The 15,725-nt window shown below is 40.0% G+C and overlaps 1 protein-coding gene across 3 annotated transcripts in view; it reads right to left on the bottom strand.

The window, feature by feature from the left end:
- Positions 1 to 871: 871 nt before the first annotated feature.
- Positions 872 to 15,725, bottom strand: part of fancc (FA complementation group C) — a 34,270-nt gene continuing 19,416 nt past the window's right edge. For all 3 annotated transcript variants that reach the window (XM_035991911.1, XM_031305792.2, XM_031305791.2), the window contains 9 exons: positions 15,313 to 15,477; positions 14,984 to 15,140; positions 10,195 to 10,250; positions 9,921 to 10,020; positions 8,493 to 8,568; positions 6,359 to 6,467; positions 3,890 to 4,064; positions 2,250 to 2,462; positions 872 to 1,970 (listed from right to left, as the gene is read on the bottom strand). In XM_035991911.1, the coding sequence (XP_035847804.1) occupies positions 1,668 to 1,970; positions 2,250 to 2,462; positions 3,890 to 4,064; positions 6,359 to 6,467; positions 8,493 to 8,568; positions 9,921 to 10,020; positions 10,195 to 10,250; positions 14,984 to 15,140; positions 15,313 to 15,477 (1,354 nt within the window). In that variant the 3' untranslated portion in view covers positions 872 to 1,667. The remainder of the gene's footprint in view (positions 1,971 to 2,249; positions 2,463 to 3,889; positions 4,065 to 6,358; positions 6,468 to 8,492; positions 8,569 to 9,920; positions 10,021 to 10,194; positions 10,251 to 14,983; positions 15,141 to 15,312; positions 15,478 to 15,725) is intronic.

The following is a 15,725-nucleotide window of genomic DNA, read 5'->3' as shown; positions in this document are numbered from 1 at the left end:
CTAAACAGATTGTACCTCATTCTTATTAGTTTATTTGGTTTTTTTTACTTGCTTTGGTACTATTATTGCAAGTAGGTGGTTAAACCTCACAACTCTTAGTACAAAACTCAAAGCAGATCATCGAAATTGCTGTTTTTTTCAAACATGTAATCACATGTTCCATTGACTAAGTACAACACACATAATTACACAGTAACTTTTTCACCACACTTAATCAGTGTGTCAAAGACTATCTTTCATATGAAGTAATTGTCTTTCACAATGCAATGCTCACAATACTTTTGATATGCTTCTCTTCTAATTTGCATAAATACATTACACCAACAATTAATCTAACTGCTCTTAAATGTGCTGTAGGTAGGATTGTGAAGATCCAGGATTTAGCCAAAAAATTTGAACATCAACAACTTCTCAGTCCCTCCCCCCCTTTCTGCTAAAGCCCAATGGTCTTCTAAGCACCTCCACCCCACAAGGGAGAATGAAGGCATATGCATGAGCAGTGATTGACACGCAGTTAGACACCTTTTTCACATCCTTTGTCACATTTCTTGACTTTTGCTTTTGAAATCCATTTATCACTGATCCTGTCTTGATAGAAATGTGACAGTAGTCATGGAAAAGACATCCACTTTGACTGACCACCTTGTCACAATTCTGTCTTGGAACATGGAAGGAGGTGCCAAAGTGGTAGCATCCATGCTCCAGAGTCTATCATAATACAGGAAATGACATACAATTATTTAGCTAGGATTGTGTAAATGCTAAATCATTAAACTGAGATCTGTATCGATATGATCTCATAACATGTAGTGAATAAGTATGGCAGTGTTTGTGACAAAAAAAGCCCTCTCCGTAGAACTCCAGCAATTGCTCCAATCTTTAGCCCACTTTTTACTTTCAAAAGTGTAAAAACAAATATGCTCACAAATTACAAGTACATCTTGTACCAAATTACAAAAACAAAAATCAATCATCCTGCATGATTCCAAAAATGTTACCATTTTGCTTAGATAGCACAAGAAATGTAGATATACAGTATGCATTTGTTTAAATTTCTGTCCAGCTCCAGCAGTAGTTAATCAGTAGTCATAGAGTCTATTATGTAGACGCATAAGCAGGGTATTCTCAATGTCTGGCTCCAGTGGCCATTTTAAATATCTAGACTTTATGGATCAAACACAAAAGGGCAGGGAATCATTCTCCATCTTTATGATAAATGAAGCAATAGAAAATGTACATCGAGAAAGGAGTGACATTACATTTAATTATTTACATTTTATTGTATACTCAGTACTGTCAGAATGTTTTTCATATAAACATTTCAACCTTCTTTTTTTTAACACAAATAGTATTTAAACAAAGATAACTGGTGTTTAGTTTCCCTGTCTTCCAAACATAAATGTCTTTCAGTCAGTATGTGTAACGTTAGGGATTTATATTGTGAGGCAATTATATGAGTGGGAAGACTCTGACACGTCGCATGCTTCTTTGCAGTGTGATCTGTCACTGCTCAAGTGTCCTTGTAGTGTGTGTGTGTGTGTGTGTGTGTGTGTGTGTGTGTGTGTGTGTGTGTGTGTAATTGTAGCCTCTATACATAATCTGTCCTCGCTGTGCTGTTTTGACACACTCCTGTCATTGCGCCACAGCATATCTACACAAGAGCTTGGCTATTTGTCATTCTGCATAGGTGCCCTGAAAAAACCCTGAGCCGAGGATGAACTTACTGCTGTGTGGTTCTGTGCATTATTGTGTGTGTGTATGTGTGTGTGTTTTAGATGTGAGTGTGTGTGCGCTTGGTTCTCGGTAGGGCTCGGTGCTGCATGCATATGTGTTAGTGTATCTTGAAGTGCTTTGATCCTGAGATGAACTCTGTTAACGTCGCTTGATAAGCAGCTTCCTTCGTTTAGTCTGAGCTCCAGTGAGCAAAGAACACACGCTGCTTCATCAACTAGACCAGACCGCTCCACCACCTGGACTCAAACACAAAGACAAAAAAGATATTGCTTGTGACAGGCCTTTACCAGAAAAACTAAAAAACGGTATCTGAAAAGGCATTATTTCAAAAAGAAAAGGGACTCGTTATTTGTGATATATTATAATATCAAATTCAACAGCACACTCTATAATTCTAGATATTTACAAATTATTTTGCAGAAGAACAACATGTACAATGAGTCATGACATGCATGACTGTCTAACCATGGGATGGGTGAAACATTAATTAGGAAATGACTGAAAACACTCCTCACCGTCTGTAAAATCTCTGTTGATCCGCTCAGCGATTGTTGGAAGAAAACGGCAAAGTTGACTAAGAGCTTGAGGATCAATAATGGAGACAGAGATGGTTGCTGAGGTTGTGGTGATAGAAGAGTGACCAATGACTGCAGAAGGGCCACAGGAAGAGGACGAGCTGAGACCAAGAACAGGGAGTGCAGGTGGTGCCATGCTTCTTTGGCACGTACCTGGAAACATTGATCACATCATTCATTTATGGTAAGCAAACATGTTTATTTACAGATCACAAACAGCACTGCTTTAAAGTGCTCATATTATGTTTTTTGGCTTTTTCCCTTTCCTTTTAGTGTTATATATCTTTTTGTGCATGTTATAGGTTTACAAAGTGAAAAATCCCAAAGTCCACCCGAAAGGGACTTACCATCTCCAACAGAAAACACTGTTCACAAAGTACTCCAAACAGCTCTATTGTAGTCCTGCCTTTACTTCCGTGACGAACATGCATCACTTTGTAACACGTTATAATGCTAACGCCCTCTTACTCTGCTTCTTACGTAATGGCTAGTAGTCCTTACTTAGCTACTGCGCATGTGCAACTCCCAACAAAGATTGAACAGAAATGAGATGTCTCACTCTGTAGCTAAAACAGAGAGCTCAACACACAGGGTGAAAAGAGGAGTTGCAGCAATGTGCAGTACAACAAAAAGATGGTGGTTTTTGAAAATTAAACCATGTAAACCTACTCTGATATAACCTCAAAATACAATTATGAACCTGAAAATGAGCATAATATGAGCACTTTAAGTATCTTTCCTACAAATAAAAATCAATAGATTAGTAATTCACAAATGATGAACAAAGACAACCCCATGCAAGTTGATCGTAAGATCGTAATGGGAGAGGTGGCAATGACGACAGCGAGTCTCCCAGAGTTATAGGAGGAGGCGGACAAACGGGAGACAGAGAGATGAAACTCGGGCCAGCTGGCCAGACACTCACTGAGAAATCAATACTACATCACCCTTTTCACCCGGCCCCCCTCCCTCTTTTGAATCTCTCTCTTCGCCACTGTCTAATTATCTTCCGCTCAGATCATCCATAATTTATTCTTTAATGTGTTATTCTTCTTTCTCTGTATTTGTTCTTTGGCTTTCAACATCTGCCAAGAGCAAATAAAAGCCTTCCACATAGTTTCAGTATGTTGTTGAGTTATGATACTGGACATTCAATAGACAGACTACCTGAGATCATGTCCACACTACTTCCTTCCCCAGTCGTATCAAACCAAGTTCAGCACGTCAATACAGTGTTGTTCTTTACTATTTAGCCACAGCAGTCTTGCCGATGCAAGAGCAGCAACAAGATAATAAGTAAAAGGTTTAAAATAGGTTTCCAAATTAAATGGTTATGAAATAAAAAGACCATGATGGCTCTGTGAGGCTGTGCACAGTGGTGTTTTTAGCGAAATGTTAATGTCAGCATGCTAACACGCTCACAGTGACAATGCTAACATGTTGATGTTTAACAGGTATGTTTACCATGTTTACTAGCACTAAACACAAAGTATAGCTGGGGCTGATGGGAAATGACGGGAATTTTTCTAAATGAAGAAAAACTAGATCAATTAAAATAATTTCTCTTTTTAAAATCTTACTAGCTGTAGTGCTCGGTGGTGCCCCCTGTTGGTGGGGTGGTGGTAGAAGGTCAGCAGCCACAGGAGGGGGCCACGGTCCTCAGGCCCAGATGTCACCAACAGCTGGACGGCCACCTGCACCCAGTGGCCACACTGAACCAGCAGGAACCATGCCTCAAACAATTTGTGGTGCCCTCTACAGGACAGGAGGAGAAAACACTTCCATTAGGCATCATGGAATATGAAAGACTTTTCTGTACTGCTGCTGTGGCGGAACCACGTGGAAAAATGACATTACAGCACACCAGACAACATAATTATATAAGCACATGCTGCATGGACTGCAATATTAAAACAAATTGAATAATGTATAGCAAAAATCACCAATTATCTTGAGCTTAAACATTGATTCTTTACCATAGAGCATTTCAGCAAAAAAGTCACAAGGTCCACATTTGGTTTTAATATCTATACACTTTGATTTGGGTTGTCTAATTTAGTTCCTAAATGGCCTGGTACTTCCCAGCCTCAGCATGTTTGTGAAAATGTACAACTTTCTCCTTCTCCAATCCCTGCCCCAAACTGCGGTTGTAAAATACAACTGACAACGGTCAGCCCAATAACATACATACAAGTTGTTGTCCAAATAATAACTTGGCCATAAAGGAGAGACGTGGGGAGGTATTTTAATACCCTTTGACAAATGGCCTTTGAAACACATCTGTGATGTTGTTTCACCAAAGTTTTGATGAAACGATTTGGTTGTCAGTGCGTCACACAAACCCTTTAATAACAGGCTGTCTGGGATAATTTACACCATAACAGTTTTATTAATGAGCCACAACTCTGAGTGACTGCCAGTAATGTTAGTCCTGCCCCCACTGACAGGAACATTGGATAATCAAAGAGAGACAAAGCTGTTACACAGATTTGATTCAGAATTAGATACCGAATCGTATTATTTGTTCCCAGTTGTGACATCACACTGAAGTACAGCTGTGACTGGCTTTTTCCACATGGTGATATTTCATCACTTAAAAAAAAATAACAGAACAAAAAAAAAACAGTGATGAGGATCAATTTTATGCTTGTATAGTACTTAAGTAACATCTCTCAAACCACAAAATCCAACCTAAATCTAAAGTAAAATATAAAGTTTTGTTAAGTCTAATAACACTTCTTTACCATCCGTGCCAAATTACATTTATAATACTTCACTCTCTATTCACTCGGCACTGCAAGCCGTGGAACACAGTCCTGCCAGAAACAAGTGAGGGATGGCAGGACGCAGGAAATGTGAAGCTTTTAAGCACAAATGGCAAATATTTCCTGGTCCATTATCTTTAATAGTACTGAAAATAACTGAAATAAATGGGAAATCTGATAGATTTGGGTGTGCAAGGTTTTTTTTTTTTTTTTTGGATTCTGACTGTGGTTATATGCACCCCAGCTCTCTCCTTTTTGTCTTTGGTTGAGCCCAGTGGTTTCCTCTTCTACCTTCTGGTACCAGCTTCCCAAATGCAAATATTGTTTTCCTTTTCTTTTTCTGAAATGATATCTAACACGATATGTTTGTGGTTTGGACTTTTGATTGAAAAAATAAAGCCTCTGGAAAACTGATTGTTTCACTATTCTCTGACAATTTATGGGCAAGACAATTAATTGGCAAAAATAATCAATAATGAAAATAATAACCCTAAAATAATAAAGGAAGACAGAGAGAGGAGAGTGTCATGGATTACTGTAAAATGTAAACAAGTATGCAAGAGAGCTGCAACAGAGCCACACAGCTGCAACAACGAGACTATAACTTTCCCTTTCCCTAATACCATCATTAGACCTCTTTTCCTCATCCCCACTCTTTCCCTTTGGCTCCCAAATATGAACAGCAGCAACCCTCTGCAGAGCCCTGGCAGCTGCATCCTTGCTAGGAGCAACACAACATACTACTTTCCCACCGCTGGCTCAGAACAATGTTTTTGGAATTTTGCAAGGAGCTCCAGAATAGAGCAGTGGTGGGGATAATGGGCCCTGTTAAAAACCACAGCTGGAGGGTATCAAGTCAGCCGTCTCCATCTCTAGGACATCAACTGCTTTTTATCTGGATCCCCTATCCTCTTTCTCTCTAAGTCCGTGCAACCAAGGCTACTCACTCTCTCCTTTTCTCCATTACATGCTAATGTGGTACGTTTTCCTCTGTCCACTTTCTCTTGTTCTTCTGCATTCCTTCTCTCACTCTTATTGGTCTTGCTAACACTTGTTTTCTCAACAGCTCTCTCTTTCCAAAACTAATGGCCTCTAATAAGTGCTTGGAGAAGCCACGCAGTGCACCAGGACCTCGCTGCTGTAATGCAAGGGGGAAATATCTGACTAACCACCCCCTCAACTGCAGCTAATGGAAAAAAAGAACACCACACAGGCATTCAGTAGGGTGGTGGAAGCAGACACACATTAACACATTCCCTCTGCGAGCCTTTCTCACTCACTAACCTGGTGCTACTGCTGCTGTCTCCGTCTCCATCCTCTTCCTCCTCTGTCAGTCTCTGTAATGAGCCACTGAGCCAGTTCAGGTGATGTCTCCAAACTTCCTGAGGCATCTCTGCAACAACAGATTCAGATATACAGATATAATGATTACTTGTAGCACATATATGTACTTTTTTTACAATCAATTAGCATTCTCAAAATTCAAAGCCAGTGATTTAGTCAATGTTAAAGGAACAGTTCAACACTATGGGAAATAATGAGTTAGATAAGAAGATTGATAACACTCTCAGTATGGCAAATATGAAGCTACAGCTAGGAGCATGTTAGCTTACGAGATAGAACATGCTACTGAGTGAGCTATAAAAGTGCTGGTAGGCAGAATGTGTTACCTTTGGACAGAACCAGGCTAGCTGTTTCCTCCTTTTTTCAGTCTTTATGCTAAGCTAAGCAGCTGCTGGTGGTAGCTTCATATTTGCTGTACAGATATGAGAGTGGTATCAATCATTTCATCTAACTAGAAAGCCAAGAAGCATATTTCCCGAAATGTCTAACTAGTCTTGTGTTACAATGTTTTATACAGTCTATGGTTACGATGCAGAATACTTCCAAATTAAAGACATACTCAGAAAGTGAAGTTACTGCTGTCCAGAGGGTAACACAAGCCACAACTTTCCAAATATCTGACACAAGTATTTCCCAAGCAGAACTGGATCAACTAGTGTTAGTAGTTGCAATAACTTCTTCCTGTTTTCCAGCTATTATGTTTTAGTGCTTAAAGGGCCAGAGTGGTGTTTGTCACATGGCACATTGTTCTGTCAAAAATAACTTCCATACAACAGACCAAATGTACTAAAACCCAACCTAACTGACACTACAGGTTAACAAACTATTGAAATATTTAAAATGATTGATACCTTGATTCAGGTATTCCCCCAGGCTATGTTTAAAGGGGAACTATGCAGTTTTTTTTAGCTTAATTTACCTTAACTAAACAGCTTCGGAATCATTGGAATGGTTATATGACTTTTTTTTAGAGTTGAATGGTGGTCGTCTCACTTCCCCCTAGCACCTGTGAGCGGAAAAACGGCGATCCGCCAGCCTCAGCGTCAGGAAGTATCGCATGATATCAGGTCTCGCGATGTAACGAATTGCTTCACGGCACTGCACACATACGCCCATTCAGGAACCGGCTAACAAGGTAGCGATGGAGTTTTTCACACTATCGTCATGGCTGAGCCAGCTAAAAAGAAGCAGAAAGCTAGGAAAGCATTGTCGGAGGAACAGAGAAAGATGAAACGGCAGACTGACCGAGCGAGGAGTCAGACAGGAGCTCTATAGAGAAACCTGTGAGCAAAAAGCAAGAAAACAGCGAAGAAATGGCCCAAACTGCATAGAGCCTCTTTAGAAATGCCATGCATCCAAGTCTTAATTTATGACTTTTTCAGAGGAAGCACAAATCATGATAAAACCTCAACCATTTCCATTCAGTCACAGGTGAAAAATTGCTCTTCACCACACACACACACACACACACACACACACACACACACACAAATAATTAACTTGGGAGTTCTGGCTGGGCTCCAGTGTGTCCCTAAATGGCTCCATTCATGTAAATCATTCCTGCCTACAGGCCAGTCTGGGCACACACTGATAACCACTACCTCACTGTGCCCCTGCACTCACCTACTGTGCATCTGTTCAACAGTAAAGATTCCCACACATAAACACTGGTAATACATATGCTGTATAGATCATATAGATTCTGCATTAGTGTGTTTGTGTAAGACGATCAATGGTTTCAGTTATTCACATTAAATATAGCTTGTACAAAACAGGCAACTAATTAAACTTCTGTATATATTTCATATAAGTAACAACACCAAGCATAACTCATGTTCCACAGTATGTCAACTTTTATATTTGACTTACAACACTTAAAGTTGTTAACTAACTATAATTGATTTGCAAGAACAAGACACACAATAGCCCATTCACTCTGCAGCAGCAAAACTCTGTTGACACACAGTTAAAGAATACGTGAATATCCCTTTCCTCACAATACAAGCTTTTGTGCATTGCGTCAAAGGGAAATATCCAGACACACACATACATGGATGTGTGTGTACACACTGACCTGACAGCCGGGTCAAGAGAGGAACCAGCAGACTCTGAGGTGACTGTGGGAAAAAGGCCTTCAAGGATACACTTGTCTGAAACCACACAATGCACAAATTTTCCTGAGCTTCATAAATGTGAACTATATTTACCTTGAACTCATTCATCACTGTGCTCTGAAAGCCTGAAAAATGACACCTTGAATGGGAGTCTGTGTAACAGTGATACAGTAGGTGCTAATATGTAATGTAGCGTGTAATAGGTAGCGTTTAGTGCAGTGTGACTACAGCCATCGGAATGGAGTCAAATGTAAATATACTGTAGCACTGCCATCTACTGACTAACAGAGATGAAAAGGAGTAAAGCTATATTAAAAAAATGGTGTAGCAGGCAATGTACACCCACGCAACACAAATATTTTATCATGCAAGATCCAGATAATTCCCTACAGTCACACAGGATGTGTTGATGAAGGTGTCCTATACTGTACAACATCAGACTGATGTTTAGTTGAGATAATCTACAGGGGCTGAGAGTTTAAGCAAGAGTTGAAAAGTACATCATGACACATCAGTATAACAGCTCAAAGTGGTTTCCACACATTTCAGGTGTTTTATTTGCACAAAGTTAATACCCGCAAATTGATGATTTAAAAGTGATTTGGAATTATCGTCTACGAGGCAGAGGAGTGAACCGTGGTGTGTAGTGTTAGCAGCGAGCTTCCAACCGGAGATCGAGTGATAATGATGTGGAGGATTCATCAAGTGTGAAGTGATTTTGCCTGCAGAGGGAAGGTAATTGTTCATTGCCCTGTGTGTGCATCTAAGCGTGCGGTACAAAAGTAACCATCCCTTTATTTCCAGCAAAGATGCTGGATAAGAATAATTAGACATCGGTTGTAAACCTTGCTACAGTAGGTGAAGTTCTCGTCTTAATTGTGATTTTCCCCTCGCGGGATAAAGAAAGGCATTCTTCTTCTTCGGCACTGAGTACTAAAGCAGAATATGTTTGAATTCCTTGATCACCAAAGTTATCAGCAGTATCATTAAAACTGCAGCATCTTGATGAAAACCATTGGCTGTTTGTAACCACAGTCGACTTAAATATTTTTGATTTTATCACCTGAAAAGTACCCTGAACTCATAACACCCAAAAAACTAGAGTAGTCAATTTACATTAAATGTATCGCTGACAATTCTGATAATCTATGGTTTATTTTTCAATACAAATATTAACTTTTTCCAGCTTTTCAAATGTGAAGATTTGCTGCTCTTCTTTCTTTTGGGTTTTGGACAGGTCATTATTCACTATTTTATCATATGTTATGAACCAAAAGATTAATCACTTAATCTGAAAAAAGAGGAAGATTAATAAAAAATAATCATTCCATCCCTAAAAAACAAAACAAATATTTAAGACATTAGAATCTTGAGAAGTAGAGGCCTACCTGATGCTGCAGCAGTGCCACTTCCTGGAGGAAACAGTTGGTAAAGGTTTGGATAATATACTTAACAGACTCGTTCCCTTCAGCTTGCTTAAGGATGGACCTTTTGGGCACAAAAACAACTATGGTGTACTCTGTTGAAACACATCCACATCATTTGCCAACAAAGATACAGAGCTACACACTTCAGCAGGCCAAAACATGTTACATCAACTGAAACATAAAACTCACACACTTGAGCAACAACTCACTCTCAAAATGACACACCAGCTCTCACCTGAAGATGTCGTTTACAACCAAGAATATGGTGCAGTGCTGAGCACAGGCTTTAGGCTGAAACAAACAAAAACACAATTCATAAACTCTGTAAAACCGTGTTGCTTCATAGATATTAAAATCCTAAGCTTACAATAAGTATAAAAGTATAGAAACAAGCATATGATGAAACCTATCCATTACATTATAACTCAATTCAAGAACAGACCACTGGGTGTCACTGTTGCATTGTCTACAAGCCTCCATTAAGCCAGAGTTCCTTCCTGTTCTCACACTCTCCCCATTAACCACTCAGTTTACCACTCTGTTAGTTCTTCCTTCACACACACCCACACAAACACACACACACACACACACACACACACTTACTCTGTGCCTAATGCACCCTCATCATGTGTTTTAAATTTAACACATTCTAAAACGCCCCAGCGCAAACATTTAACAGCTGTACTGTTCATGTCTGCCTCTCTCTACATGTTTACATATCTTCTAGTCCCTAATTATTCTCCCTCTCACCCCTCAACACTCTTATATAGGGACATACACTTCACTATAGGAGGAGCATATGTAGTCTACTTTACAGGCTTTAATCCTGCAGTGTAATACAGAAGTAGAGAGATAAAAGAAGCACCAGAATCAGTTATGAGCAAGCTTTCTATTTATCAAACAATCAATTGTATTTGTCATATGAAATCGTATGAGGAACAATTACAGTGAAATGTAATCCCATCAGATCCTTCAACTTGTGTGTGTGGGGGGCACAGTCTTAGGCAGTGTCCTTATTTAGGATCCTAGTGTCCTGAGGGTAGAAGCTCCTCCTGAGCCTCTCAGTGTTGGCCTGGTGTATCCTGTTCCTTCTACCCAACCTCAACAGGGAGAAAAGGCCGTTACCCAGGTGGTTTTGATATTTAATGATTCTCCTAGTCTTTTCTTGCAGCGCCTGGTGTAAATATCCGTCAGTCAGACTAGGGCTACACCTATTAGGTGTTCAGCCGAACGAACCACTTTCTGAAGGGCCTTGTGGCCCTGTTCTGTGCTACACCGAGGACCTGTTGATATCAAGGGGGGCGCAGTTCCTTCCCCATCATCTCTTTAGTCTTGCTGACATTCATGAGTAGGTTGCTGTCATGACACCAACAGACCAGGTCCTCTACTTACAGTATCTCACAAAAGTGAGTACACCCCTCACATTTTAGTAAATATTTCATTATATCTTTTAATGGGACAACACTGAAGAAATTACACTTTGCTACAATGTAAAGTATTAAGTGTACAGCTTGTATAACAGTGTAAATGTGCTGTCCCCTCAAAATTACTCAACACACGTCATGGTTTTATGTCGGTTAGCCTAATAGCTGGTTTGATTTGCATTGAGAGATGATTTTATGGAAAGTACCCCATGCCAATCTCTAGGAATGGTGAAGGGTATGTGATGATGTGGGGCTATTTTAATTCCAAAGGCCAAGGGAACTTTATCAGGATGCATAGTATCCTGGATCCATGAAATAACTGGCCTTTCAAAATAAAAATCTGCCTGCCTCTATGGGAATTTAACATAGGGGTGTACTCACTTTTGTTGCCAGCGGTTTATACATTAATGGCTGTGTGTTGAGTTATTTTGAAGGGACAGCACATTTACACTGTTATACAAGCTGTACATTTAATACTTTACATTGTAGCAAAGTGTAATTTCTTCAGTGTTGTCTCATTAAAAGATATAATGAAATATTTACTAAAATGTGAGGGGTGTACTCACTTTTGTGAGATACTGTATTTCAGGTGGGCCTTTTCATTGTTGTCTGTGATCAGGCCCACCCACATTAGCAAACTTGATGATGGTGTTGGAGTCAAAAGTGGTTACACAGTCGTGTGTGTACAGGGAGTACAGCAGGAGACTTAAAACACAGCCCTGGGGTGCTCCGGTTTTAAGGATGAAGGTGGAAGATGGTTGTCCGTCCACACTCACCCCCTGGGGTCTGCCTGTCAGGAAGTCAAGGATCCACATGCGCAGATGTGCTAAATGATGATGTGTTAAATCCCAGGTCCCTGAGCTTTGTGACAAGCCTGGATGAAAACTATAGTGTTAAACGATTAACTGTAGAACAGCAATCTCACATAGCTTCCTTTCTTTTCCAGGCGAGATAGGTTGTGATATTGATATTTGACTCACTCACAGCCATCTGTGTCAGTAGTTAAAAATGTAGAAAACAGTATATTACAATTACTTTAAGTCCAAATATGTACCAATAACCCACAACCTGGTCCTATAAAGAGACGTTTAAGAGCTTTAAGAGAGATTTTTACTCCAGTAATCTAGTCCAGGAAAAACAGATAACTGAAAAATTGAAAGTGCCAGAGTACCAGACCAATTACAGTGTTAGTGAGGTCAACAAGAACCAACAGCTCCACCCAGTGTTTATATGGTGCCATTACAAAGTTCCAATGTACAAATGAAGTCCTTTCATCCTGAGTTTTGACATGTCTGTTTCTATTTTGTCCTCTCAGGCCAGAAAGCAGCATTAATCAAACAAAACGTGCTGTACACGTAACTGTTTTGTGGGTATCCGCTCTACATTGGCATACGGTTTATGTGTGTCAGTGTGATTCTGCATATGTGGGTTGCATGCCAGCATGCATGTGTGCAAACTGTCATGGTTCCCCCTAGTGAAAACAGATGGGTTTTTTGAGCGTCCTCCTCCATACACTAACACTTCAAGGAGGGTAAATTACAGCACACAACAAACATCCTGTTTTTGGCAGTAAGGCCCAGGAAGTGAGTGTTTATTGTTATTGGGCCTGTGTCTTTCACTGGATCACAGAGCAGTGGGACAAGCTAAAACGAGGAATGTGAGCCTAATTTCATGTTTCCCATTTTTGATTGCAGTTTAAACAAGTGAGTGAAAGGGAGGCGAGAGGAGATACAAGCCAGTCACCTCACACGCCTCTCGTTTTAACGGACACTAGCGTGTACACAGACACACATGTGAAACGCACATCTGACATCCAAACAACCTAAAGGCCAAGTGAAACCTAGACATATGCCTCCCACCCTCTTAACGACACACACGCTATACCAGATGCAATATCATAAACAAAGAATAGCGGCTGCAGGCATGTGTGTGTGAGGGTTTACATCCAGACATGTGCGTGTGAACTAGCAAGGTGACAAAAACAGAGGTCAATCAGAGATGGATGAGATGGTAAACAAATACTGTAGATACAAGACAGGACAGAGAAGTAAACAGGCAACGATTGCCTCTCGGTCTCTCGCTTACACAAACACGTGCACATGCACGCACGCATGTTCTAAATTATTGTGGGCTAACAAGCAGGCCTTGGTGGCCTTGTGAAAAAAACACAAAACACTGCTGGTATTTTCTGATTGCATTGTAGTAATGAGGACATCATCTTCAACAGCTAGTCATAACAACATATAAATCAAAAGTCACTTCTGACTTTTGAACTGGGCATGATCTTAAGTTATATGAAGTGAGGAGCGGCCAAAGACTCAAGTGACAGAGAGTTCAGTACTTACCCAGCACAGTAAAGGCTGTGCAGCACAAGCCAAATGATGTGAGATGCAGTTTAGAGCTAGCCAAATGATGTGAGATGCATGCAAAGCAAAGCCAAATGGTGCGAGTTAGCCAGGCAAAAACAGTCAATAAAGATCCACCAAAAAAAGCGATGGAATGATTCCAAGAACTATGCATATGAAAACATTACAACTCATAATAAATGAGCAGGCCTTATTTTCAAACTGTTTGGTTTCACAGTTTACAAAAAAGTTCAAAGTGGAGCTCGAAACATATGGAGTGAGCAGTGATTTCTGATGCAATACTTTATAATTCAGGGCAGATAAGTCAAACTATGTACATAACAAACCAACATTTAACAACAGCAGTATGTCACCAATTTATCAACAATGTCAATGCTGCCAATTCATGCAGCAGAAATAGCAGAAAATACCACAGTACACATTTCTCTCCAACTCTTAACTGTTAAGATAAAACAAGACCATCATTAGTTACTCAACCGTATCACAAGTGGATGTTAGATATTTTTCATATAGATTAAGATGCTTCAGATCAGATCACAATTTCAGCTCTCTAAATACAGTACAGTATACTTTGGCCTTTTGGCTTGGCCCTCAGGGACTTATTCCTGCCCGTAATTATGCTGTCAAAGTAGTTGTTTGATGGAGGTGAATAAGGTCAAATAAATTAGATTTAAATGAAGGGTTCCACTGTGCACTTGCCTAGACTTCACTTATAAAAAGCTGGTTTAAAACAAAATAAGACATTTCACCAATAAACTAAACTAGAAGTGAAGTGATGAGTCGATTCATTGATTAGTCAATCGACAGAAAATAAATCTGCAACTATTTTAATGTCATTAATTCATCCTCATTTTTCCCAAGCAAAAATGCCTAATATCAGAGGTTCCAGTTTCTCAAATGTGGAGATTTACTCGTTTTGTGTTTTATCTCATTGTAAACTAAATATCTTTGGGGTTTTGGACTGTTGGTTGGACAAAACAAGCAATCTGAAGGGCTCTGAGGGACTGTGATTATTTAAAATTTTTCATTTCATACAATTAATCAAGAAAATCAGCAAATGAATTGATAATGAAAATAACTATTAAGTGCAGCCCTAAACGAATGAGGTATCAATTCAGTGTTCAGCTGTTGTTTAAACATGGGCAGAACACATATTGGCAAATCAGATCATCACAGAAGTACATGACTATTTTTCTTTAAAGTTGTGATTCCTCAAAACAAAAAATATACCTACCAGCAGTGACTGTGCCAGTTGCTCCTTTAGCATCTGTGGTATAGACCCTGTTTTGGTGAGAACACACTCCAGCAGACTGAGCACTGCTTTTTCCAGACTGGACAGATTGTGATACCACAGAGACACTACTGCCTGCTCCTCCAAAGACAAGCATTGGCTGAAAAAAAAACAGCACTGACGTTATCATCACATCTGAAATATTCCAGCTCCAGTGTGTGTGTGTGTGTGTGTGTGTGTGTGTGTGTGTGTGTGTGTGTGTGTGTGTGTGTGTGTGTGTGTGTGTGTGTGTGTGTGTGTGTGTGTGTGCGCACACCTGTGTGTTCCCCTACCTGGAATAGGCAGAGCTCAGAGCATCCAGGAAGTCTTCACTAAGTGCTGCCCTGACACAAGTCATTGGCTGCTGCAGCAGTGCACCAATGAGAGGAGCAGCCTCGGGATAAGTGACCAGGGGGACACAAGCCTCTGATGTGGCCAGAATGTTGTCACATGAACACCTGCAGAGAGTCATATAGACACAATCTGTATGATCTGGAACTTCTTATGGCCTACAAAGATAAGAATTAATCTCCTGGAGTCCTAAAGATTTGTATGCTTTGATCCTTTCCAGCAAAATGTACTATCCGTGTGTGTATGTATGCTGACAACATTACGTACCACTCTGCATGCCAACTAAAATGTTTATAATGTAAACTTTATCTATTGTGGTAGGTAGTTTCTTAATCAGACACTGTTTTATATAATA

The sequence above is a fragment of the Sander lucioperca genome, chromosome 2 (assembly GCF_008315115.2).
Source record: "Sander lucioperca isolate FBNREF2018 chromosome 2, SLUC_FBN_1.2, whole genome shotgun sequence".
Classification (NCBI taxonomy): Eukaryota; Metazoa; Chordata; class Actinopteri; order Perciformes; family Percidae; genus Sander; species Sander lucioperca.
Note: the sequence above shows the minus strand (reverse complement) of the source record. Positions and strands in the feature narration are given on the sequence as shown.